The 24,365-nt window shown below is 42.6% G+C and overlaps 1 protein-coding gene across 4 annotated transcripts in view; it reads right to left on the bottom strand.

Annotated features, from left to right (window-relative positions):
* TBC1D22A (TBC1 domain family member 22A) overlaps window positions 1-24,365 on the bottom strand; it is a 183,518-nt gene that overhangs the window by 99,170 nt on the left and 59,983 nt on the right. For all 4 annotated transcript variants that reach the window (XM_053256789.1, XM_053256791.1, XM_053256792.1 and 1 more), the window contains exon 8: window positions 23,554-23,668. In XM_053256789.1, coding sequence (XP_053112764.1) covers window positions 23,554-23,668 — 115 coding nt within the window. The remainder of the gene's footprint in view (window positions 1-23,553; window positions 23,669-24,365) is intronic.

Raw genomic sequence — 24,365 nt, 5'->3', positions numbered from 1 at the left:
GCAAGAAGGTGCTGGTCTTGTGGTAGCAAGCATGACTTGTCCCCTTAGCTAAGCCGGGTCCACCCTGGCTGCATATGAATGGGAGACCAGAAGTGTGAGCACTGTAAGATATTCCCCTCAGGGGATGGAGTCGCTCTGGGAAAAGCAGAAGGTTCCAAGTTCCCTCCCTGGCACCATCTCTAAGATAGGGCTGAGAGAGATTCCTGCCTGCAACCTTGGAGAGCCGCTGCCAGTCTGTGAAGACAATACTGAGCTAGGTAGGCCAACTGTCTGACTCAGTATGTGGCAGCTTCCTATGTTCTACTTGTTTTTTAAAAAAACCCAGGAATACATAATATTCAAGTCATACAATAACCCTCAGATTGATCAATATAGAGGGAGTGCGCTCACGTGGCTCTAATGCTACTGAAAAAGGTTAGAGAAAAATTTAGTGTTTTCTAAAGTGAAATAATTGCAGAAAACAGATTTCCGAGTGCCCACACAATTCTTTCATCACTTCTTCCCAGTCTACTCTAGGCTGGCTTTTTCTACAAATACCTACTGTATTTACCCAAATCCAACATGAGGTTTTTCCCCAGTCCTTTCCTGTTAAATATGGAGGTGGGTGAGTGTGTCTTGAATTCATGGTCCTTTTTCTTTTGAATAAATACAGGTATAACCTGTATTTAACCTCTATCTTTTAAGGCATTGTCTTACATTCAGAGTTGTCTTCTATTTGGGTAAATGCAGTATAAGTAAAACCAAGAGAAAAAGAAATAAAAAGAACAAGAGTCTGGGGGGAGGAGCCAAGATGGCTTTGCAGCAGCAGTCTTTGTGCTGAGCTCCTCAGCTTGATTATTATTATTTTTTTATCCCTTTTCTTCACATTATCTGAAGCTCCAGAACCCAATTATAACTGAGACATTCTATCTGTTTTCTTCTTCTGTTTTTTGTTTTGCTATCTGCCTTACTATTTAACTGTTTTACCAACAGGGGAACAATGGGTTCAAAAAACAAAAACAAAAAACCAGCCATGTACCTTGCCAGAACAGCTGAAGGCAGGAAAACAACTAAGATTGGACCAATTTTTAATGGGCAAGGACCTTGAAAGTATCACGGTTACTTTCCCTACTAGCAACAGATATTCTTCTTTGGATCAAGAGCCTGCTAAATTGGATGGAGAATTAAGACAAACAACTACAACAGCAACTCCTCCCTTCACAACAGAGATTTCCCAGGAGCCGCCTCAAAAAGCAGGTACTTTAGAGATCCTTACACATCAGACTTTCCTCATTACAGAAACTCTATTAAATCTCTATAAAAAAATTACACCAATTGGATTTGAAGATAGGGGGGTTGAAAACAGCAATGGATACTTTAGTTGACGACTTACATTAATACCCGCCGGGCTCAGGCTATAAGGAGAACATCCCAGCAGCAGGGACAAAACCTTGCACCCTATCTTACCCTTCAAAGTGCTCACTAGCTGGAAACAACTCCAAAACCCACAGAAATTCTCATAGCCTTCAGAGTAACAAAGTTGCTCTACTTATTGGTCACTGTGGGTGTGCTCGGCAGTTCTGGGGCAACTATTACTGTAGTGGTGGGGAATAGAAGAATTGGCACTGGCAGAGCAGCTGGCCGTTACAGGGGAAGGGAAATCAGTAATTTAGTAACTGTTTCCACTTCTGGCTGCCCTGACAACTCTCAGGCCTTGGGGAGCAGCTCCGACACACAGAGTCTGGCCTTGCTCCTCTGCAATGCCAGGTCAGTTCAGAATAAGACCGAAATTGTCCACGATTTGATTGTGGGTTAGGGAGCAGACCTGGCATGTATAGCTGAGACCTGGATGGGGGAGGTGTGTAGTCCAGTGTGGGCTCAGCTTCTCCCACCAGGTTACTCTGTCGTGGAGCAGGCCAGGGGAAGTGGGCGGGGTGGTGGTGGAGTGGCTGTGGTCCATAAGAATACCATTTCCCTTACCAGGGCCCCTGTGAGTCAGTTGACTTATACTGAGTACATATTTTTGAGGCTGGGAACTAGGGATAGATTGGGGATTCTGTTGGTGTACCGACCACCCTGCTGCCCAACTCTCTCCCTAACTGAGCCGACAGAGCTGGTCGCGGAGTTGGTGTTGGAGTCTCCTAGACTTTTAGTGCTGGGGGACTTCAATATCCACTTTGGGACTGGCTTGTCTGGTGCGGCTCAGGAGTTCATAGCGGCCATGACAACTATGGGCCTATCCCAATTAGTTTCTGAACCAACTCATGTTGCCGGCCACACACTTGACTTGGTCTTTTGTTCGGATCAGGGGGGTGTTCCGTGGGTAGGGGATCCTGTCGTTTCCCCATTGTCACAGACAGACCACTACCTGGTTAAGGTTGGTTTCACAGCCACAATCCACCCCTGCAGGGGTGGTGGACCTATTAGGATGGTCCGTCCCAAAAGGCTGTTGGACCCAGTAGGATTTCAAAAGGCCTTGGAGAATTTTGATGTTGGTGCAGTCGGTGATTCTGTCAATGCCCTGGTGGGAACCTGGAACAGGGAACTCATCAGAGCAGTAGACACGATTGCTCCTAAGCATCCCTTCCGAGCTGCTTCAAGCATGGCCCCTTGGTATACTGAGGAGTTGAAGGGGCTGAAGCGGTTGGGTAGGCTACTAGAGCGCAAGTGGATGAGAACTCTGTATATATCTGACAGGATGCAGCATGTGACACATTTGAAGACTTATGCGGTGGCATTGCGTGCAGCAAAAGAGATTTTGATCTGCGCACATTGCGGCTGCAGGTTCACACTCAGCAGAGCTATCCCGGGTTGTGAGGAGTTTAGTTTCTGCTTCTTCTACTTCAAATCAGTCCCCGGGGTCATTCTGCTATGATGCTTTTAATGGGTTCTTTGCCAAGAAAATATCCTGTATTCAGGCCGACTTGGACTCCACTATTTCTGCAAGGTCTATGGAGGAGGTGTCCAGCGATCCCTCTTGCAGTATTAGATTGGATCAGTTTCAATCTGTGATTCCTGAAGATGTGGACAAGCTGCTTGGGGCGGTGTGGCCTACCACCTCTTCTCTGGATCCTTGCCTGACTTGGCTGCTTCTATCTAGCAGGTAAATTGTTGGAGGTGGCCTAATATAATAAATGCATTGCTGAGGGAGAGTAGGGTGCCTCCTTGTCTGAAGGAAGAAATGTTTAGACCACTCTTAAAGAAGCCTTCCCTGGACCCATTAGCAATGGATAGTTACAGGCCAATCTCCAGTCTCCCTCGGTTGGGCAAGGTGATTGAGGGTGGTGGCTGACCAGTTTCAGGAAGTTTTGGAGGAAACTGATTATCTAGACCCATTTCAAACAGGCTTTAGAGATGGCTATGGGGTTGAGACAGCCTTGGTCGGCCTGATGGATGACCTTTACTGGGAAATCAACAGAGGAAGTATGACTTTGCTGCTTCTTCTGGATCTCTTGGCAGCGTTCAGTACCATCGACCATGGAATCCTTCTGGATCCCCTGGGGGAGTTGGGGATAGGGGGCACTGCTTTGCAGTGGTTCTGCTCCTATCTCTTGGGTAGATTCCAGATGGTGGAGCTTGGTGACAGCTGTTTTTGAACTACAACTCCCACAATAATTGTGGCTGGAGATGATGGGAGTTGTAGTTCAAAAACAGCTGGAAGGCCAATGTTCCCCACCCCTGACCTACAGCTTCATCTGACACTCCCATTTTGAATGCTGGTGGTCCCAGTATGGATAGAATACCTTTGGAGGACATCAGGAAACTTCTTAAAGATTGACTGAGTAATAGATTTTGTAGTATCCAATTGATAACATGGAATATAGCAGGCTGGTGTGCTAAAGAAAATGACTCCTCTACTATGGAATACCTAAGAAAAGGCCCAAGAGACCTGGTCCTTAGGAGAGATCGTATTAGATAGTTATGTCTCCTTTTCAACATATGCTTCAAGTGGCCATGGAAGAGAGAGACCCAAGGTTGGGTTATCTGTTAGCATCACTACAAAACTCCAAGCTAAATGTGTTAAGATGGACATCTTATCCCACTCCTTTATGGCCTGTCTCATAGAACTGAGACATTTCTCATTGCTGGTTGTTAATGTATATGCTCCTCCTCAGATGCGAAAGCAAGAACTTCGTTTGTTTTGAGCTGAATTTGAGTGTGAGAGACAATTTATTTTTTCTTTCCCAAAAGCTCTAGTAATCATTGGCGGTGATTATAGTGCCCGTATTGGTGCCAACAATGAGGTTTTACATGACAAATACCCTACATGTATACATCAGGAGATGGAAGATATCCCCTTAGAGCAGCGTACCTTCAGGGATTTGATTAGCAATTATGCGGGCTCATGCCTGATACAATCTGTTAGCAGGCTTGATATGTTTATTTTAAATGGATCTTCAGAAGGCAATTTAGCAGGGGAGTTCACATACTGGGGGGGGAGGGGAGCTAGTACGATTGATTATTTTGCAGCCTCCAAAACACTGCTAGATTATATCTTACAGCTGAAAGTTGACTTGAGGGTGGAAAGTGACCATATGCGTCCCTTTCTCGAGAAAGCAGATCTGGCCATGGTTACCCACGCCTTAGTCACGTCGCGGCTGGATTATTGTAACGCGCTCTACGTGGGGCTGCCCTTGAAGAATATCCGGAAACTGCAGCTAGTGCAAAACGCGGCAGCGAGGGTTTTATCCGGAGCTGCCCGTTGGGAACATATCACCCCCATTTTGAAAGAGCTGCACTGGCTGCCGGTTCGTTTCCAGGTCCAATTCAAGGTGCTGGTTTTGACCTTTAAAGCCCTAAACGGTTTGGGCCCGCGGTATTTGAGGGACCGCCTGCTCCCAAGGGTAGCTGCCCGCTTGACGAGGACATCTGAGGGGGCCCTGCTCCGGGTGCCAACAATGAGGGAGGCCCGGCTGTTGTGCACTCGGGACAGGGCCTTCTCTGTTGCTGCTCCTAGACTCTGGAATGCTCTCCCAGTGGCCATTCATTCCTCAGACTCCATCACGGCTTTTAGAAAGCTTTTAAAGACTTGGCTTTTTACCCAGGCTTTTACATAATCGTTTTTACTGCTGCTTCGGTGTGTTTTTATTTGTTTTGTTTTTAATGCTTGTTTGATATGTTTTTAGCTTGGTGTTTTTATTGCTTTTATTGTATGTTTTAATTTTTGTAAACCGCCTTGGGGTTTTCTTTTAACGAAAGGCGGTATAGAAATGTAAAAATAAATAAATAAATAAATATGCCCTTGACTGTGTGTGAGAGCCACTGATCATAATTATCTTTATTTTGGAGGATCCTATCCCAGTAAATGCCAACACTGCCTGCTGCTTACACATCAGATGGATCAGCAAGACTGCTAAACGTCTGAGCGATCTACTTGAGTCAGATGAATTGTTGCATCTGAGATCTAATATCTTAAAAGCTGATTCAATGAATGAAATTTTAGATTATTATCAATCACTGATTCAACATTTGCAGGGTCCTCTCACTATTGAGAGGCAATCAGCCCCCCTATCCAATAACAATAGATCTAGACCATGGTTCAACCATGATTGTGTTTCAGCCAGGAAGCAGCTGGTTAAGGAATTCAATTTATTTAGAGCAAGGAACATTTCAACATCTTCTCAATCAGTTATGGCCCCTGAAAAAACAATACAAAAATCTGATTCGCCATTTAAAAAAAAAACTGGCAATGAAAGAGTCCTGGCAACTTCTGATCCAGGCCTCTGGGTTAAAAAATTCCTCTAGATTCTGGTCGCTAGTCAGAGGGAATATAAACTCTAAAAGAGCCCAAGATTGATTCTACCTGGAATATGAGAATCCCACTTACGTGCTCATTTTATGGATGTTGCAGATGGTCCGAAAATGATAGCTGATATGGTGCAACCTCCCATCCCTGAATGGCCCCCTGTTACTCCTGGGGAGATTAATGAAATGGTTGGGCAACAAAGTTCTGGGAAAGCACCAGGAGGCAATTTTTTCCCTATTGAACTGATGAAGTCTAATTTGGCATGGTGGGCTCCAGTATTAGCATCACTCTTTACATCTATTAACCAAACTGCACGTATACCTCATGATTGGGGCTTGCCTATAACTATCCTGGTTTTTAAAAAAGGAAACAAAACTGACTCAGCTAACTATAGACCAATTAGCCTTCTCTCCATAATTGGTAAACTCTACACCAGATACTTATATTGGAAGCTCCTTGACTGGTTTGACCGAGAGAGTGTACTGGCAGATGAGTAGGCAGGCTTTAGCGCTGGATGATCTACTCTTGACCAGGGCTTGGTCCTGAGGCATTTAATTAATAAGTACAATAAAAAGCCGAGGGGTGCACTCTATGCCACCTTTGTTGACTTTAAAGCAGACTTTGATCACATTTCTCGTGATAGATAATGGATCAAACTATCAAATTCTTCAATCGACCAAAGGTTGATTTCGTTAATTAAAAATTAACACTAATTTTGTAGTGCTAAAAATTAGCACTACAAGCCCAAGTAGTGCTGAGAGGGGGGTCAGGCAGGGTTGTATATTAGCCCTATTACTGTTTAATTATTTTATCAATGGCATGGTGGATAGACTCCCTAATCTGGAATTTCACCCACAAATATTGGGCAGTAGACATTTATCCATCCTTCTCTATGCAGATGATGCTGTGCTTCTTTCACGGTCTTTGGTGGGATGAGGAAAATGTTGAGCGCTTTGGCTCACTATTGTCATGAAAACCTGCTTTCCATCAACCATCAGAAGACAAAGGTTATAATGTTTGCCAGGAAACCCATTTTGCACAAATGGCAAATTAATGGGGTTAGTGTAGCCCAGACAACCCAATATAGATATTTGGGGGTCATTTTCCAAGCGTCAAGTAGCTGGAAAGAACAAACTAATTACACTGTTACAAATGCTCAGAGATCAACCACCGCGATTCTGAGATTCTTTTTTCTCTTCTGGGATAGATATGTTCCAGCTACCATCAAGGTTTTCCAAGCCAAGGTTATTCCTCAGCTTCTTTATGGCTCTCACATCTGTATATACAGTGATTTCCGTCCACTTGAGAGGGTCCAGTATAAATTCCTTCGGGCCATCTTTTCAACCCCCTGCTGTGTGTCAAATGTTGAGTTGCTTTTGGAAGCGGGCTTGTTATGCTTGGAGTCCTGTGCCTGGACTTATATCTTCAACTTTTGGTTGAAATTGATTTATTCCCCTTCTGGCCTAGTTTCCCTAATTTTTAAGGATGAACACCCCTCTGATAGGATGCATCTAATTACTGAAAAGCTAAAATCATATGGGCTGTCAATAGAATATCTTCTCCTTCTGGGCTATAATGCTATGGTGATCCTTAAGAGGCATATTATTGATATGGAACGCCAGACAGATTTAAGCCAGGCACCAAGCCTCATTAGACTTAGAGCCACCAAGCCCTCACAAAAACCAGCTAAATACCTGTATGACCTGATATATCCAGCACACAGAAGAGACCTGACATTGGCTCGGCTGGATGTGCTGCCCTCTGCAGTACTTGAGGGTAGGTATAGGAGAGTTCTTTATTTGGAGAGACTGCCTTTTTGGAAGTGGGAATATTGAAATGGTTGGCCATGTGCTTCTGTATTGTTCTTTCTATCACGAGCTGCATTCCAAATATATTGCTCCTCTCATTCTTAGATAACCTGAAAATTCGGATGAATTTATATAAACTTATTTCTTTCTGTTAAGTACACTTGTGTCTCACATTCCATATCCGCGGATTCATGTATCTGCATTTGGGGAAAAGACACCCAACTTCAGCATATGTGGGGGGTGGGAGCGCATACTGACCTCACGTATCTGCGGGTTAGAGGTGGCTGGAAACGACTGCCACCTCGACCAAGCCACAGAATGGCTCCCATCTTTGTAAAAAAACCAAACAAAAAATAGGAAAAAACCCACCAATTTTAAGCTGATTTGGGGCAACAGCACAATTCAGGTTCCCGGTGGCCGAATTTTACAGAGGGAGCTTCCTACCTTGCTCTGCTGCTCCTCCTAACATCCACAGTCCCATAGGTTCCCCTAACTCGATATTCGCTGTTTCCATATCCACGGCTGCAGCCTGGAACAGAACCCCTGTGAATATCGAGGTCCACCTGTACATAGCTACATGTGTGTTAGATGGTTATTGTAGTAGTTATCTTCCCAAAAACTTGATATATCTTATTACAAGCAGATAACAGAAGCAGCCTACAAAAAGCGACACTTGTATTCTTAGAAATTAAACTTTTTGGTAGTTCTATGTGTATAGATCGCCATTAACTTTTCTTTTTTTTCTTTTTTTTTGAAGCAGAAAGTGGTCAAACAAGGCTATTCCTCAGCTGCCATGGAATCCACCCAGCTATTGCAATCAAACTAGGTACTAAAATGAATTGAGAGCACTTGAAGAACTTTTGTCATTCAGATCCACAATCCCCTTGGAGATGCTTAGACTACCAGACTCATGAAATCTATTTTAAAGATGACAAAGGAGTTATTCCAAGTGCTCTCTCACTTCTCCATTTTGACACTAGTGCAATAAACCATCCTTTAAAAGACAGCAGCTATGCTAGATCCCTTTTGTCAGCAGCTTTTTTATTAGCAACAATGCACTGTCCTTCCATAACCTCTCATGCATCATGTTCACAATAGGGCTATCAAACACCATTTCTATGAAAGCGTAGCAATACAGCAAATTTAAGGAAGCATAGAGATAAAAATACAAAAAGAATGGCATTTGGTAGCAACCATTTTTGTAAGGGCCAGTTTTGCTTTATAAATATCTTTACTGAAATCTTACCAAGTCCAAACAGAACGATTTAATGTACTTGTATTTCTTCAGTAAAATTGCCAAATCAGCATTCTGTTTTCTCTTTCAGACGACAGTGGATAAAGTCTCAGTTCAAACTATCCCCTGACATTTTCATGTGTCTGATTGAACTGCCATAGAAACAAGTTGCTTCCCCAGAAGAGCTATGTTCCCAGGCAAGCCTCATGCATGCTATAGATCAAATTCATTGCAGGAAACAGAACATGCTGCCACAGCTTTTGAAATTTCTCCCACGGGCAGCACAAACCTGATTTGGACACTGCACCTTTGAGCACAGTATTTCAGGACATAAAAGAGCTATTTTAGTTTGAATTTCTGCCACCAATTCTATGGGATGGCTCTGATACTTTAGAAGTTTGATCATGTGACATGTACCAGCCATTGCCAGGAATGCATTTGCGCTGCAAACAATGTATGATCCAGGCCTAGGAATGCAACTATGGAAAAAGTGTGCCAACATAATGGAAATACCTTCTACCAAGCTGAACTTGTTTCCATGTTAGAGCCAAGTCACACACTAAGCTATCTGCACAAATCTAACTCCAGAGATTATCAGGATGTGTAGTGTAGAAAAAATTAGAAATTCTAGTGACCACAGTTGCTTCAAATTGAACAGACTGGACAGAGACCAAGCACAACAGAGGGTAAGAAACACAAGCAACCTAAATGCATCGGTTGACAAATAACTTATTTTAATTAAACTATAATCTTGTTTTTAAAGACAAAGCACTGAATCAAACACAACCTAAAGGTTGAAATCTATTTTAAAGATGACAAAGGAGTTATTCCAAGTGCTCTCTCCCGTCTCCATTTTGACACTAGTGCAATAAACCATCCTTTAGAAGACGGCAGCTAGGCTTAAGTAGATTTAACATGGCCTTAACAGGACCTCAGTCTATCAGTATTATATTGGCTTCAGTGTCTACTAGAACATTAGCTCCATTGCTAGCAGTTACGGCTGTAACAGAGAACAAGAAATGCATCTACTTTTTTCTATTACTGCTATGGGAAAATGAGCACTGTTATTCTATTAAGAAGCCATCTTAGCTGTAACTTGATCACTCTGAGGTTATTAGCATTAGAATACCTACAGTAATAACTAAGATCCATAACAGGAGTTAATTATACTGAAGTCAAAGTACCAGCGAATCATAGAAGGATATATACATTTTAAACTAAGAATCTCTGTAATATATAAACTCTCTCTCTCTCTCTCACACACACACACACACACACACACACACACACACACACACACACACTCACACACACTAGGGGTGTGCACAAGTGGTTTGGAACCAAACCAGGCTTCCACAAACTGGGCCGTTCATAGGTCTGATAGCAAATCAGACTGGCTTTCAGGAAAGGGGGACCGGTCCCCAATCGAACCCCGTGCAAGGCGAACTGGTTCAGCAGTTTGTGCTGCTATGTAAAGGGGAATCTAGTGAGGATTCCCCTTTACTCATAAAAGAATTCTTTAAAAATTATTTTTAAGGGCTTGCCAGTGAGGGCGGCACGGGGGGGGGAGGGGCAGTCAGGGAGAAGCACCTGTAAAAGTAAATGATAAGGTGCTTACCAGTGGGAGTACCAAGCAGCAGCACGGCTCCGCATTCACTTGGCCTCCATACATGTGCTACCATGCAAATGGTCAGGAGAGCCTTAAAGACCCATCTTTTTAGCCTGGCTTTTAATGATGTCTAGTTTTTAATTTTAATCTGGTGTGATTTTTTTTTAATCTTAATTTTTCTTTATGTGTTTTTTATTTTAAAGTAAGCCACCCTGAGCCACTTTAGCCACTCTCTCTCTCTCTCTTTCTCTCTCAGATAGATAGATAGATAGATAGATAGATAGATAGATAGATAGATAGCCTCCATGAATGTGTGGAGGCCAGATGAGTGTGGAGCCACGCAGCCGCATGGGCTGCTGGCTCGGGGCAGTGCCACTTCTTGGTACCACCACTGGTAAGCACCTTAGCATTTACTTTTACAGGTGCCTCTCGCTGCCACTGCCCCAACCTGGTGCCGCCCTCACCAGTGAGCCCTTTAGATAGTATCACAAACCGCTGAGCCAGTTCAAGCTGGTTCAATCAAACAGACTGGGTCAGCCGGTTGGTTCAACTGAACCAGTTTGGAGACCCGCAGTTCGGTCCGAATTTGGACCAAACGGCACAAAATGGTTCGTGTGTGTATGAGCACACAAGCACACTGTATTTTTACTTTAGAACTGTATATCACACCTATAACCCAGCTGGATTATCAAAGAGGCTCATAAGAACAATGTGTAATAAATACACAACAATAAAAAGCTATAGAATAGGAAATAATCAAAGGAATCTTAGTTTTCTAAGAAGATTAACCATCAAAAAGCTGTCTAAAAACCCAGGTTTTAGTCAGTCTCCTGAAACACAGTACAGAATAAGTTTGGCTGTAGGGAGCAGATTCCACAAGATGGGAGCAGTTACTGAGAATTCTCTATTCCTTGTAGTCACCTACATTACTTCAGGAAAAAAGAGGCACTTTAACCAGGGCCTCAGATTATTTCAGAGAATATAGGGGCATATATTTATTTTTCGCATTTATATACCGCCCCATATACAAATCTCTGTGTAGTTTACAAATTAAAACAAAAACAATATCTAATTTAAAACAGTATCAACCAAATTTTAAAACAATTATGAACTAAAAACCTGATTTTATATTTGGGTGTGCTCTGATTTTGTTTGCGTGTGTGTTCCAGAACCCTGGAGCAACTCTAGAGAAGGCCTGGTTTTGCGTCACCATCAAACAAGGTGGTAACCTCCCTCAATGATCTTTATAGTCAGTGAGGTTCATGAAGAAAGCATTCTCTTAAATACCCTGGACCCAAGCCATTCAGGCTAACAAAAATAGATAATAACCAGCACTTTGTATTTTGCCCGGAAATTTATTGGCAGCCAGTATAGTTCTTTTAGAACAGGAGTAACGTGGTCTCTTCAGGTAGTCCCAGAGACCAAACTGGTGGCCACATTCTGCCCCAATTGCAGTTTCTGGAGTACGTGCAAAAGCAGGCCAAGAGAGTACATTGGAATATACAAGCCTGGATGTTACCAGAATATGCACTACTGTTTTAAAGTTGTTTATCTTCAGAAATGGACAAAGCTGGCATATCAGACTGTTGATAGCATTCCGAAGGTCCCAAGTTCCCTCCTGGCATCTCCAAGATAAGGCTTTGAGAGACTTCTGCCTGTAACCTTGGAGAAGCCACTGACAGTCTGTATAGACAATACTGAGCTAGATGGACCAATGGTCTGACTTTGTTTAAGGCAGCTTCCTATGTTCCTAAACAGGCCTATAATTGCCTGAGGGGAATCCAATGCAAATGGTCTCACAATTGCCTCCTTAAGATGAGGAGGCATCCTACCCTCCCTCAGAGAGGTATTAATGATACTAACAAAACCCTCTCCAATATCCTACTTGCTAGATTGTATGAGTCATGTTGGGCAAGGGTCAAGAGAACAAATGGCAAAGCCATCTTCTTCAAGCTGTTTGTCCACGTCATCAGGAGTCAAACTGAAAATGATCCAGAAGATAGATATTAGGATAGAACCTCTATATAAAAGCCATACACAGTTTCCTGTCCTGAGAAGTTTCAAAAAAATTAAAAAATATTAAATTCAATAGTGAATTTCTGGTAATGCTCTAAATCGAAATCAAGACAGCTGGCAAACAAACACTTAACATGGACTTGTTCCGAGGACTAAAATGAGATGCTATTATATCAGCAACCTCTTTCATCACTGCAAGACAGACAGGAGCATGCCACCTAGTACTCTCTCCAATGGGATCCATGCCCATACATCAAAGTGTCATTGTAGATGCACAGAGCAGAGTTCCATCACTTTATCAGAAAGCTCACGTTTAACTTCAACCACTCGGTAAAACAAGACATTTGACTAAATGTCAATGACATGCACTGAAAGAGTATTTTAACTGTTCATACACAAATGAACAGTTGAATATTAGGCCTGTGCATACTGGAATAATCAGAACGCCAGTGTCAGAACTGCCTAACCCCTTCACCAGGAGACATTAGATAAGGCAACAGATCCCTCTTGAACTCCTGCCCCATCTTGGAAGGCATGCACAGAATGCAGAGAAGTGTAGCCCCTTTCAGCACTTTCCTCCTAGACCTCTTAAGAAAGTGATCTGTCTCTCTTAAAATGACCTTCCAACTCTGAGAAAAGTGCAATACAGTCATACCTTGCCAACCACAGTTTTGAGTATATGCAAATAGGAAATTGTGACTGGTCTTGCCAACCGCGACCCAGATATCCACGGTTGGAAAGATTTTTTTTTAGCAATGGGTGTTCTGCTATTTTAGGAGGTTAAGCGGTTCTATCTGCTCATTCCTCTTGGTGATCTTTGCTGTCCCTTGCCAATTTAAAATGTCTTTGAATGATTTCAGGGGGCTCAAAAAATTTCCAGGGATTCAATCTGCTCATTCTTCTTGGTGACTCTTGGAGATATTACAGGATTTTTTTTAGCAGGGGGGGGGTATTTTCCCCTTTATTTTTAGGTCTTTCTGCAGTCGTGATTCCCCTAACCCAGTTTCCCATAGACTTTAATGCCTCGCCAACCATGAATTTGCCAACGGCAAGGTTTTGCCAGAACGGAACCCTGGCAGTTGGCTATACAGTATGAGTCTACAGTATTTCCTCTAAGGTGCACCCATGCACACAGGTTTTCTGATGTCCACTCAGTTAATTTTAGATCCTGCTGAGGTTGAATCACGAAGACCCCACTCTGAATGCATGTGTGCACACACTGCCTTGATACAGTCACCCAAAACAAAACTCATTCTCCACACAGATGAAAACAATTAGAGGGAACACCGGTGCAGTACTATGCAGAGGTCAGCACAGTGGGAAATGGTTCTCACATTGAAGGTTGGGGTTTTTTGGTGTTTTTTTGCCAAAGTGGCTCCCGTTTGAAAAATAGTGAAGATCACTGATCTAGTCTTTCTCCTGTACTGAGCAATTTACAGGCATAATCCTGGACATATGCACAGTTGGAAGAGGCAGATTCCACATACAGTGCAGTAGGCACAGTAGGGTAAAGAGAAGGATGCAGTGAAGGACTAGATCACCATGTCAAAGTGCAGCTAATAAGTTTCCAAATTGAGAACATTTGAGTGCAGCACCATTTATGCTGTTTGTTGCATTTATATACCACCCTATATAACATCTCAGGGCAGTTTACAATCTAATCAAAGCAAAACCCAAAAATCATATAAACAGATTAAAATTACCATAAATAAAACTTTAAAACATCATAATAAAAAAACCTGATAGAACAGAGGTGTTTTCAAAAGCAACCAGAGATGGGAAGATTCTGGTTTCATTTGGGAGTGTGCCAGAGCCTTGTGGCAACCCTAGAGAAGTCCCAGTTTTGGGTTGCCACCGAGTGAGCTGGTGGCAACCTCAACTGGACCTCCCCTGGTGATCTTAGTAGATGGTGGGGTTAATAAAGAAGGTAGCACTCTCTTAAATATCTTGGGACCAAGCCATTCAGGGCTTTATAGATAACATTTTTTAAAAAATTTAATTTACTACATTTCTATACTGCCCTATCCAAAGGCTATGGGCGGTGTACAACAACAAAAGAGAAAAACAACCATCCATTTAAAACAGCTTAAAACAATATAAGAACAAATTTTAAAACAGTTTAAAACCATTTAAAACCATATTAAAAATTTAAGAACCATTTTAAAACTTTGGGAGACCAGGCCACACAAATAGGTTTTTAGGGCTCTCTTGAACGTCTACAATGAGCCCAAAATATGAATTTCTGCTGGGAGTGCATTCCACAGCCCAGAAGCAGCTACACAGAAGGCACAATTCCTAGTCACCGCCAGACGTACTGGTGGTAACCGGAGACGGACCTCTCCAGATGACCTCAACGTGCGGTGGGGATCATGCAGAAGAAGGTGCTCTCTAAGTCATTCAGGGCTTTTAAAAGGTAATAACCAGCACTTTGTATTTTGCCCAGAAACATATCAGCAGCCAGTACAACTGTTTAAGAACGAGCATAATATGATATCTCCGGGTTATCCCAAAGACCAGTCTGGCTGCCGATTTTGAACTAACCAGCACTTTGTATTTTGTTCAGAAACTAAATGGCAGCCAGTGTCGTTCTTTTAAAATAGGAGTAATGCGTTCTCTATGGGTGGCCCGAGAGACTAACCTGGCTGCCACATTCAGCACCCGTTGCAGTCTCCAAATGATGTACAAAGGCAGTCCAACATAGATTGTGTTGCAGTGGTCAAGCCTGGATGTTACCAGCATATGCACCACTGTTTTAAAGTCATTCATCTCAAGAAGTGGACATAGCTGACATATCAGCTGAAGCTGATAAAAGGCACTCCTGACCAGCGTTCCCTCTAACAGAGATTCCCAGATGTTGTTGACTACAGCTCCCATAATCCCCATCCAAAGGCCATTGCAACTGGGGATGCTGGGAGTTGGAATGCACAACATCTAGGAATCCCTGTTAACGGGAACAGTGCTCCTGACCACTGCCAACCTGAGCTATGAGGGAGAGGTTTGGGTCCAGGAGTACTCCCAAGCTACGTATCTTATCTTTCAGGGGGAATGTAACCCCATCCAGATCAGACAGATCTAAACCACTTCCTAAGATTCAGCCTCCCACAACGAGTACCTCATCCAGCCAATTACCAATTCCAGTCAAGCATTAGAGAGGTTAAGCCATCTCCTCATGAAGCTGATATGGAGAAACAGATCTGGGTGTCATCGGCATATTGATAGCACCCTGCACCAAATCTCCTGATGATGTCTCCCAGTGGTTTCATGTAGATGTTAAAAAGCATAGAAAAAGCATACGAGATAGAATGGAGTCCTGTGGGATTCCATATAATAGCCCTCACTTTGAGCAGCAACAATCGCCAAGTGACACCATCTGAAATCTACCAGAGGGGTATGAACAGAACCACTGCAAAGCAGTGCCTTCCACCCCCAACCCCCTCAGGCTGTCCAGAAGGATACCATGGTCTAAGTGATGGTATCGAAAGCTGCAGAGAGACCCAAGAGGACTAACAGGGTCACACTCCCCCTGTCAATTACTAATTGGAGATCATCCATCAGTCTGATCAAGGCAGTCTCCATCCCATAGCCCTGACATTTTTTTTTTTAAAGTTTAAGGAGCTAAAACCTCTAAAAAAAATCATGATCACTCACAAGAAAATCAAAAGAACACCATTCAATTCTGTACGAGTTTACCAGGCCAGGCAACCTGACACATGCAGAACAGGAAGCAGGGAGGAGAGCTGGTCTTCTGGTAGCAAGCATAAATTGTCCCCTTTATTAAGCAGGGTCTTCCCTGGTTGCATTTGAATGGGAGACTACATGTGAGCACTGTAAGATATTTCCCTTAGGGGATGGGGCCACTCTGGGAGGAGCACCTGCTTGTTTGCATGCAGAAGGTCCCAAGTTCCCTCCCTAGCATCTCTAAGATAAGGCTGAGAGAAACTCCTGCCTGCAACTTTGGAGAAGCTGCTGCCAGTCTGTGTAGACAATACTGAGCTAGATGAACCAATGGTCTGACCAAATGCAAATAGTTACAAGGTCAGCTTCCTAAAAATCTAATTTTTCTACATCATAATGGTGATAGTTGCTCTTTCTGTAAAAGCCATTCAATTTTAATTTATGCATCGACAGCTTGAATATGTGAAAAATGCCTGCATCACTGAATTGCATCAAGTATATATATTGTAGGTACCATAATTTTGGGTAGAAAAGCTGCAGTGGGTACATTATTAAAAGTTGTTTATTGCTGCCCAAGGCATTTATACCAGAATTCAAGATCAAGCTGTAGTATAATTTAAGTGTTCAACACAACCGAAAAAATAATGCATTCTGTCCCCCTCTAATTACGGTGTTAACGCCAATGCAGCGTTTCTGCAATCCTTCAGCCTTTTCCCCTTACTGCAGCTTTTACACCAATGCGGCCTTTCTTCCCCAAATTACAGTATTTAGTGCTGTACTATTTTGTAACAGACCAATACAAATTTACTTATCGTGTCACAAGAATACTCTAATTATTGTTCTTTTTTCGCATCATGGGGTGAGTTCTGAAATTCCTAATTAAAGTGGGTCAAGGAATTTGAGAATTAATTAAGTTTGTGATAATAGATTCTATTTGATTCCTAGCTGTGCTTTCCAGTTGTTTCACTATGGCTCTGAATATGCTGGACACATCTCCTTGTGGGAGATTTCAGGGGACCGTTATTCAGATATTAACAAGATTGATTCCAACAGAGACTCTCACAAAGCCTTATAAGCTGCTATTACAAATTCTTGCCCTTATACAAAACATTAATTTCCCCTTTTAAAATCAAATATATAAGCTTGTTACTTGATAGTTATGAGGTTCCTTGCCTTAATATTTGTTCTGGGCTTTTAAAGCTGTGCGAAATGCTACTTCAAGTGAACAGAAAAAGACAGAGTTAAGGCAAATTTGGCGAGAATGTACAATTTGCAGGTTCCATGAAGCTCCTTTCCTCTCATAATGTGCAAGAATAAGGACCAGCTACAATCATAGGCCACTGAATGGCTCAGTGGTGAAGTAACCTACCTAGAGAGCAAGAGGATGTTGGTTAGAATCCCCGCTGGTGTGTTTCCCAGAATATGGGAGACTCCTATATCGGGCAGCAGCGATATAGGAAAGTGCTGAAAGGCATCATCACATACTGCACAGGAGATGGTAATGGTAAACCCTAGGGGTGTGCACGGAACCGCAGAGCTGCGGTCCGGCACTATGGGGTGGGTTTCTTTAAGGGCGGAGAGGGTTTACTTACCCCTCCCGCCGCTTTCCCCCCTCCAGGGCTCATATATATTGTAATAATTGTCCCTCTGAATGCAGCCTTGTCCCTCTGAATGCAGCCTCCAGGACAGGAGTGGGCGCACGCAGCAGCCACTGAGAAGAGCTCCGCCACGGAGGACGCGCCAACGCGCCCAGCCCACCCTCACTTCCGGCTCCCAGGCAACTTCCCCCCACATACAGTGTGGCCCGATGGGAGGAGGAGAAGGAAGGCAGCCACGCTGTATGTGGGGGGAAGTCGCCTGGGAGCCGGAGATGAGGGTGGGCTGGGCGCGTCCTCCCTGGTGGAGCTCTTCTCAGTGGCTGCTGGCGGCGGCTTAGAATGAGGGAGCTGCCAAGCGGAGAGGCGCTGGAGGCCGACTCCTCGTTGGGGTTTACGATGGCCATCACTAGTTAACTTTTAAAATGTGAGTCCTCACTCAGGATCTTCCCTTTGCAGAGCAGCGCGTGTGCGCCCACACCTGTCCTGGAGGCTGCATTCAGAGGGACAAGGCTGCATTCAGAGGGACAATTATTACAATATATACGAGCCCTGGAGGGGGGAAAACGGCGGGAGGGGTAAGTAAACCCTCCCTGCCCTTAAAGAAACCCCCCTCCACCCGCACCGAACCAGCCAGTTCCGAACCGGTCTGGACGGTCTGGAGGCCTTTACAATGGCCTCCGGACCGGTCCGGACCCATCTCTAGTAAACCCCTCCTGTACTCTTCCAAGAAAACCACATGGCTCTGTGATCACCAGGAGTTGACACCAACTCGACGGCACAACCAACAACCATAGAAACCTAACTCCATTTTTGTTTGTTTCATTTCCCCCCAGAGAAGAACAGCTATATTAAGTAAGAGGGGGAAAGAGAGAGAATACGTAGGACTTACTGTAAATAAAGTGCATGGTAACAATAGTTGGGAATAATAGGGCCATAATAAGCTCATGCTTAGAATTAGTGTTAGGGACTGTCAGGTTCCACAGTTTCACCAAGCCAAAACCTGTGATTGTCAGCCCCTTTCATAATAAGCTCATGCTTAGAATTAGCGTTAGGGACAGTCAGGTTCCACAATTTCACCAAGCCAAGAACTGTGATTGTCTGCCACTCAACATTCCGGACACCTCTGCCAAGTAGAGGCTAAGTAGAGCCCCAACTCTCATTTTATGTTGCTAGAAGAAAGAAAGCTTGAGGGGAAGACTGGAGCGGGTTTTTGTGTGAAACTACTCTGAGCTCAGTTGTGGTACTGAAATCAAATTCCTGAGCTCAGCCTGTGCTCAGAAGTACTCTGTTCCTTAATTCTATATGCCCGCACCCCACCCCACCCACTATTTTGCACCTGGCACCTGTTGTGCAAAAGCTTACTCCTCAAGCTTCTAGTAAGACACAAAGCAGATTCCACAAGCCTGAAGTCTTCCCAACTCTGCTCTACACTAGCAGACTAGGACCCTCAGCAACATATTTTCAGGAGGCACAGGAAGAGGGAAGTAGGGAGGTGTAAGCTGGGGTTGACATTGAGCTGGCCCGGTTCGGCCAACCCAAATTCAAACTGGACTGACCCCCAGTTCGAAGAACCAGCTTGTGGGCTGGCTCAGGTATACTTTTAAAGGAGATTCCTTGAGGGATGGCTCGGAATGTCATTTGGGAGGCCAACGGGGGGCTTGGAGGAGCCCCTGTTGCATCCTCTAAAGGTAAGGAAATTGATGGAGGCCACTTTCTTTAGCTACCCCTCATGACCTGCGCCGCCTTTACCATTAGGATTAAGGATGCCATTTTCTTGTAAAAGCAAATCCTCAATGATTCCCCTTTGCAAGTATACCCGAGCCAGTCCACAAACCGGCTTGGTCCAACAGGCCTGGCTCACACACCCCTATAGGGAAGGCTGGGGAGAGTGGCAAAAATCCCTTCAGCCCAGTTGCATGTGTGGAACATTTTTCAGCAAGCATGTTAATCTGGATGCCCTCCACTAATTATTAAAACCCTCACTTATATAGATGCAATAATAATAATAATAATAATTCTGCATCCATGAAACAGCACAATGACTCAGGATACCTCAATAGCTAGTGTTTATTGTCTGCAGGCACAAAACCCATTAGTGGGAATGCGCAGAGTCCACAAAGATGACAAAATCAAAGCATGTTTTTAAATTAAAGATTGTTAAGGAAGCTCAGAGCAGTAGTTTAGCTTTAGAACTACTATGTGAATTAGATTAGGCTGAGACAATGACTTGTCCGAGGCCTCACCATGAGCTTTGTGAATGAACAGGAAACTGACCCTAGGTTTCCTGCATTGAAGTCCAGTGGGTTACCCCCACCAACACTGGCTCTCGTCTTAAGGATCAATGTTCTGAAACAAGTAAAAGTAAGGTGATCCTTTGAGCTTGCTTTTTTAGTTACTTTATTTATTATACTATATTACTAAGTATAAATATGTGATTAAAAATAGTTAAAATACGAGGAATTGGACTTTCAGTTCCATCTATTGAGCTATATTCAGACTATTTGTTGCACTAGAGAAAGTACAAGTTATATCACGGCTTTTCATTAGTAAATTCCTTATAGTTATTTAAACCACTGCAATGCCATTCCAAAAAGCAGTGGGTTTTTTGTTTGTTTGTTTGTTTGTTTGTTTGTGGCCTCCTACAATCTCCACCAGCTTCTATTTCAAAGCAAGTCAAGGAATACAATTAGAGCTTGTGGAGGAGTGCCAGGCTAGCCCAGCAGGTCACTTGAAATAAAGCCACACAGAAGCTGTTCCACATGGTAAGCAGTTCAGAGCAATACATTGCCCTACGGCAAACTTACTAGAAGAGGGCTTAAGATAGAAATCATCAAGACTACATTGAAAGCTACTTTACATGAATGGTTTGCCAAATGAAACTGCTTCTATATGGCTGCATTTTCAACAGTTACATCCCTGCAATCTTTACATACAGTCCAGCTGTTTCATCCTCAATGCCAGTCACATTTCACTAGATTCTGCCCAGTGCTGTAAAACAGAAGTGTGTTCTTTAAAAATGTAAAAAAAGGTGCAACACTAGAAGTTTTGCACTCAAACCCGTCTAGCACAATTCCCTGGTTAAGAATACAGACTGATTTGATTTCCCAAACCAGAAACAAAGAATCACCAGCTCAAATATCTGCTCCAGTCTTTCTTCCAGCTTCCTATTTACCACTCAGCGATTAGTCCCACTGGCTTTGTGATCCAAGAGAGCTAGATCCATTCTTTCTTTCCACTGGAAAGCCAAAAGTACCTGATACTGTTCCTTCTAACAGGTATTCCCAGATGTTGTAGACTACAACTCCCAGAATCCCCAGCTGCCATGGCTTTTGGCTGGGGATAATGGGAGTTGTTGTCCACAACATCTGGGAATCTCTGTTAGAGGGAACACTGGTACCTAAGACAATTGCTTCCATCCTCTAAGCAATCCTGCAAAACATACAGCCCACGTGCCAGATCTGGCCTGCGGGAACTTTTCCCTGGCTGTCAGGCAAGTCCAATGTAAAGAGGGGAAAATGGCCAGGAAGAGTGCTTTACTGGCACAATCAACTTCCCTCTGTTCAGCAACAAATGAAGAGGATCTCATCAACAAAGTTTCTCTTCTCCAACTGCAAGGCACAGCTGTTGGTAACTGCATCATTCTTTCCTCCTCATATGCAGAGAATGATGTGACAGTCAAGAGCTTATGCCTGGCAACTGCTGCAGAACAAGAAAAACTTACTTTAAGGAAGTGATCCTTTTTACTTTGTGCTGAACAGAAAGATAAGTAAAGTGAGGTACTCTGCTGCTGCCCAAAGGCATACTAATGAGGCAGCCGTTTCTCTTTAGGGCTGGGCTTTCCTCCATTCAGGATTGCTCTCCTGTTCCTGACTAGAGAAAGAGGAAAGGAGAAAAAAACTCTGGCTTCTCATTTCAGGAAAGAAGGATGACTAGGAACTCATGTTCCTCAGGGCTGCTGGCTTTCTAAAAGTCAGAATCACTTCATTCTTACAAGGACTTCATTTAAAAAACCTAACCTACTTCACAGGTTTGTTGTGAGGAGAAACCTAAGTATGTAGTATTTAGTATGTAGTACTCTGGCCTCCTTTGAGGAAGAGTGGGATATAAAATTTAATAAATAAATAAATAAATAAATAAATAAATAAATAAATAAATAAATAAATAAATCCATCGCAAGCCTTTTCCAATGCGATTCAGTTTAGTAGCTCTTCAGAATGTTTCCGGCTGTGTGCCTAACCATAACAAAACGTCCATCATTCAAGAATTTAGAATGGTGAGAAACCAGTTTTAAAAGTTGATTTGTCTTGCTGCAGAGCAAGCCTAAACATGGTTACTCAAAAGTAAGCCCCATTCAGTTCAATGAGACTTACTCCCAAATAAGTGCACATAGGATTGCAATGTTAGGAAGCCTCTCCTGACTTTTTCTATTCATTGCTGTCCTGATCTGGAAGAAAGTCCCTTTGAAACTGGGATTTACTTCTTTAATTTAGTTTTTAGTATTTATACAATAAAGTATTTAGATGTAACCCTAACACTTTGAGGGTTTTGCTTTAATTTCCAGACATGATTTTTTTGATGGAAGGAAAGGGAGAGAGTTGTTCAGAAAAACCTAATTCTTCTTGTGAAGTAAACATGTTATTGGAATTGTGATTTCTGAAAAATTCAGAAAGAGAAAGGGGAGTCAGTTTTTAAACAATAGTAATTGAACTTTTAATGCAAAGGTAGGGAAATGTTTGCAAATAAATGTACAAGTAGATTGCGGGGAGTGGTTTAGTGTGGTATAGTGGTTGAAGCACTTCTGCCGTTCTCTTTTTTCTCATTCTTAAAGTTTTATTTTAATTTTGCTGTAATAATTTTTCATTTAATAATAATTTTAATGCAATATTTAATGCACTCAAAACTGACTTCGACTCCTGCACATCGTCATGGTTGGTTCTGGCCCACCCGGGCATTTGAGTTGTGCACCCCTACTCTAAAGGGTCACAGTGAGTCTTGAGACACAATATGATTAATAGAAACCTGGTTAAACATCCAGTCCATTGAAATGCAGTGACAGCTTTCAATGCCATTGTCACCAGTTACTACAAGCAACCATTTGAGTCACTCTCTGATCTGTTGATGGTAACTCTCAGAAAATACTTTTAACCCACTTAGTTCTTGCAATGTAAATTGGTGGTAAAGTACTTAAGATAAAACGTATTTACTATATTAATTAAATGGTCTATTTAACATGGAATATCAATTCTCTAATCACATCTCATTTAAACTTCTTATTTCAATTAACAACTCTAAAGTATACCAGCACAGATCCTACTGTTCTAGGCTCATTAGAAACATTTTCATTATCTGTCAAATGAGGGAGTAAGAGGCAGAAACTGTAAACACTCTCTGGAGCAGCCCCCTATAATACTTAAAAGAGTATTAGGGGAGTAAGCAACAGTCATTCTCATTAGTTGCTCAGTGTGGAAAAAGAGCTGCCTATGAACTGAAGCTGACAGAAGAAGGGTCTCCATGCAGATCAGTAAATGGTCAGCCTTTCATCCATTCAAGGGTAATCTGTCCTCTATTAAACAAGATCAATCTAGTTTATTATATTGATGGGGTGTGTGAAGCAAAGTAACACTGCAGTTAATGCACATCTTCAGGGAGAAAAGAAAATAGTTAGCAAAACACTGGCCACAGCTCTGAGAATCCAAACTGAGCTTGAAATGCATTGCTTTCAATTTTCTAATCCAGTTTAATGTGTCTTGAAAAATTACTAAACATGCAACTTTTCCCTCCAAATAACTTCAACCCATAAAATGTAACTTGAGGAAATCATCATACACTGCTATTCTTAAAGTAGCTGTAGTGTTAGTAACATACATAATTAACACAACTGACCTTACCTGTATATTCACAAGTGAAGACAACCAAAAAAGGAGTAACAAGATCATTAATGCCCTGAACATATCCACTGGCTGGATGACGAATTGCCCAGATAAACAAAATTCTTTCAAATATCTGTGGGGGGAAATGTAAGGAACCATGAACCAATTAAATCAGAAGGCACAAGATGTTCACAATAAAATGTAAATGAACAACAGGATACAAAATTGTCAAGCAGTATTAAAACCAATTTTTGGTTATTTAAATAAATACTTTTCAGGATTACTAGCACTATGTTAAAGTCATTCCAATATGCAAGCTAAGTTGTAATGGAACATTTGCAAAAAGTTAAATTTGTTTTCCTTCCTGCATTTCATGGGTAGGGTTCAAAGAGCTTCTTTAGATGAATATACGGGTACATGTCCAGAGGGATTTTTGAAAGCAGTCTCACATGCCATACCAGATTTTGAAACTCTGCTCAGTTTCAAAGAAACAAAGCAGTTTACTTTAAAGCTTACATAAAAGAATACATCAAGCAACATGTGGTGCTGCCCGTGTTGAATTTCTGCCTGGCCACAACCCTTCTCATCCAACAATGACCTGAAAGTAAAAGGGATAAAGTGGGTATGTGGAGTCCAATTTGCAAAGCCAGTATAATATATTAGACTGTACAAGTCTTTACTGCTTATGTGACATGAACATTAGAATGACCATATCAAGATTTCTTAATGTTTGATGTATAAAGCAAGTATTAAGAAGTTAATGCCACAAGCTTCTCAAGTCCACCTAATCAACTGAGGAGTTGTAGAACTGGAAGGCATCAACAACATAA

Source organism: Hemicordylus capensis, chromosome 5 (assembly GCF_027244095.1).
Source record: "Hemicordylus capensis ecotype Gifberg chromosome 5, rHemCap1.1.pri, whole genome shotgun sequence".
In the NCBI taxonomy this organism is placed as follows: Eukaryota; Metazoa; Chordata; class Lepidosauria; order Squamata; family Cordylidae; genus Hemicordylus; species Hemicordylus capensis.
Note: the sequence above shows the minus strand (reverse complement) of the source record. Positions and strands in the feature narration are given on the sequence as shown.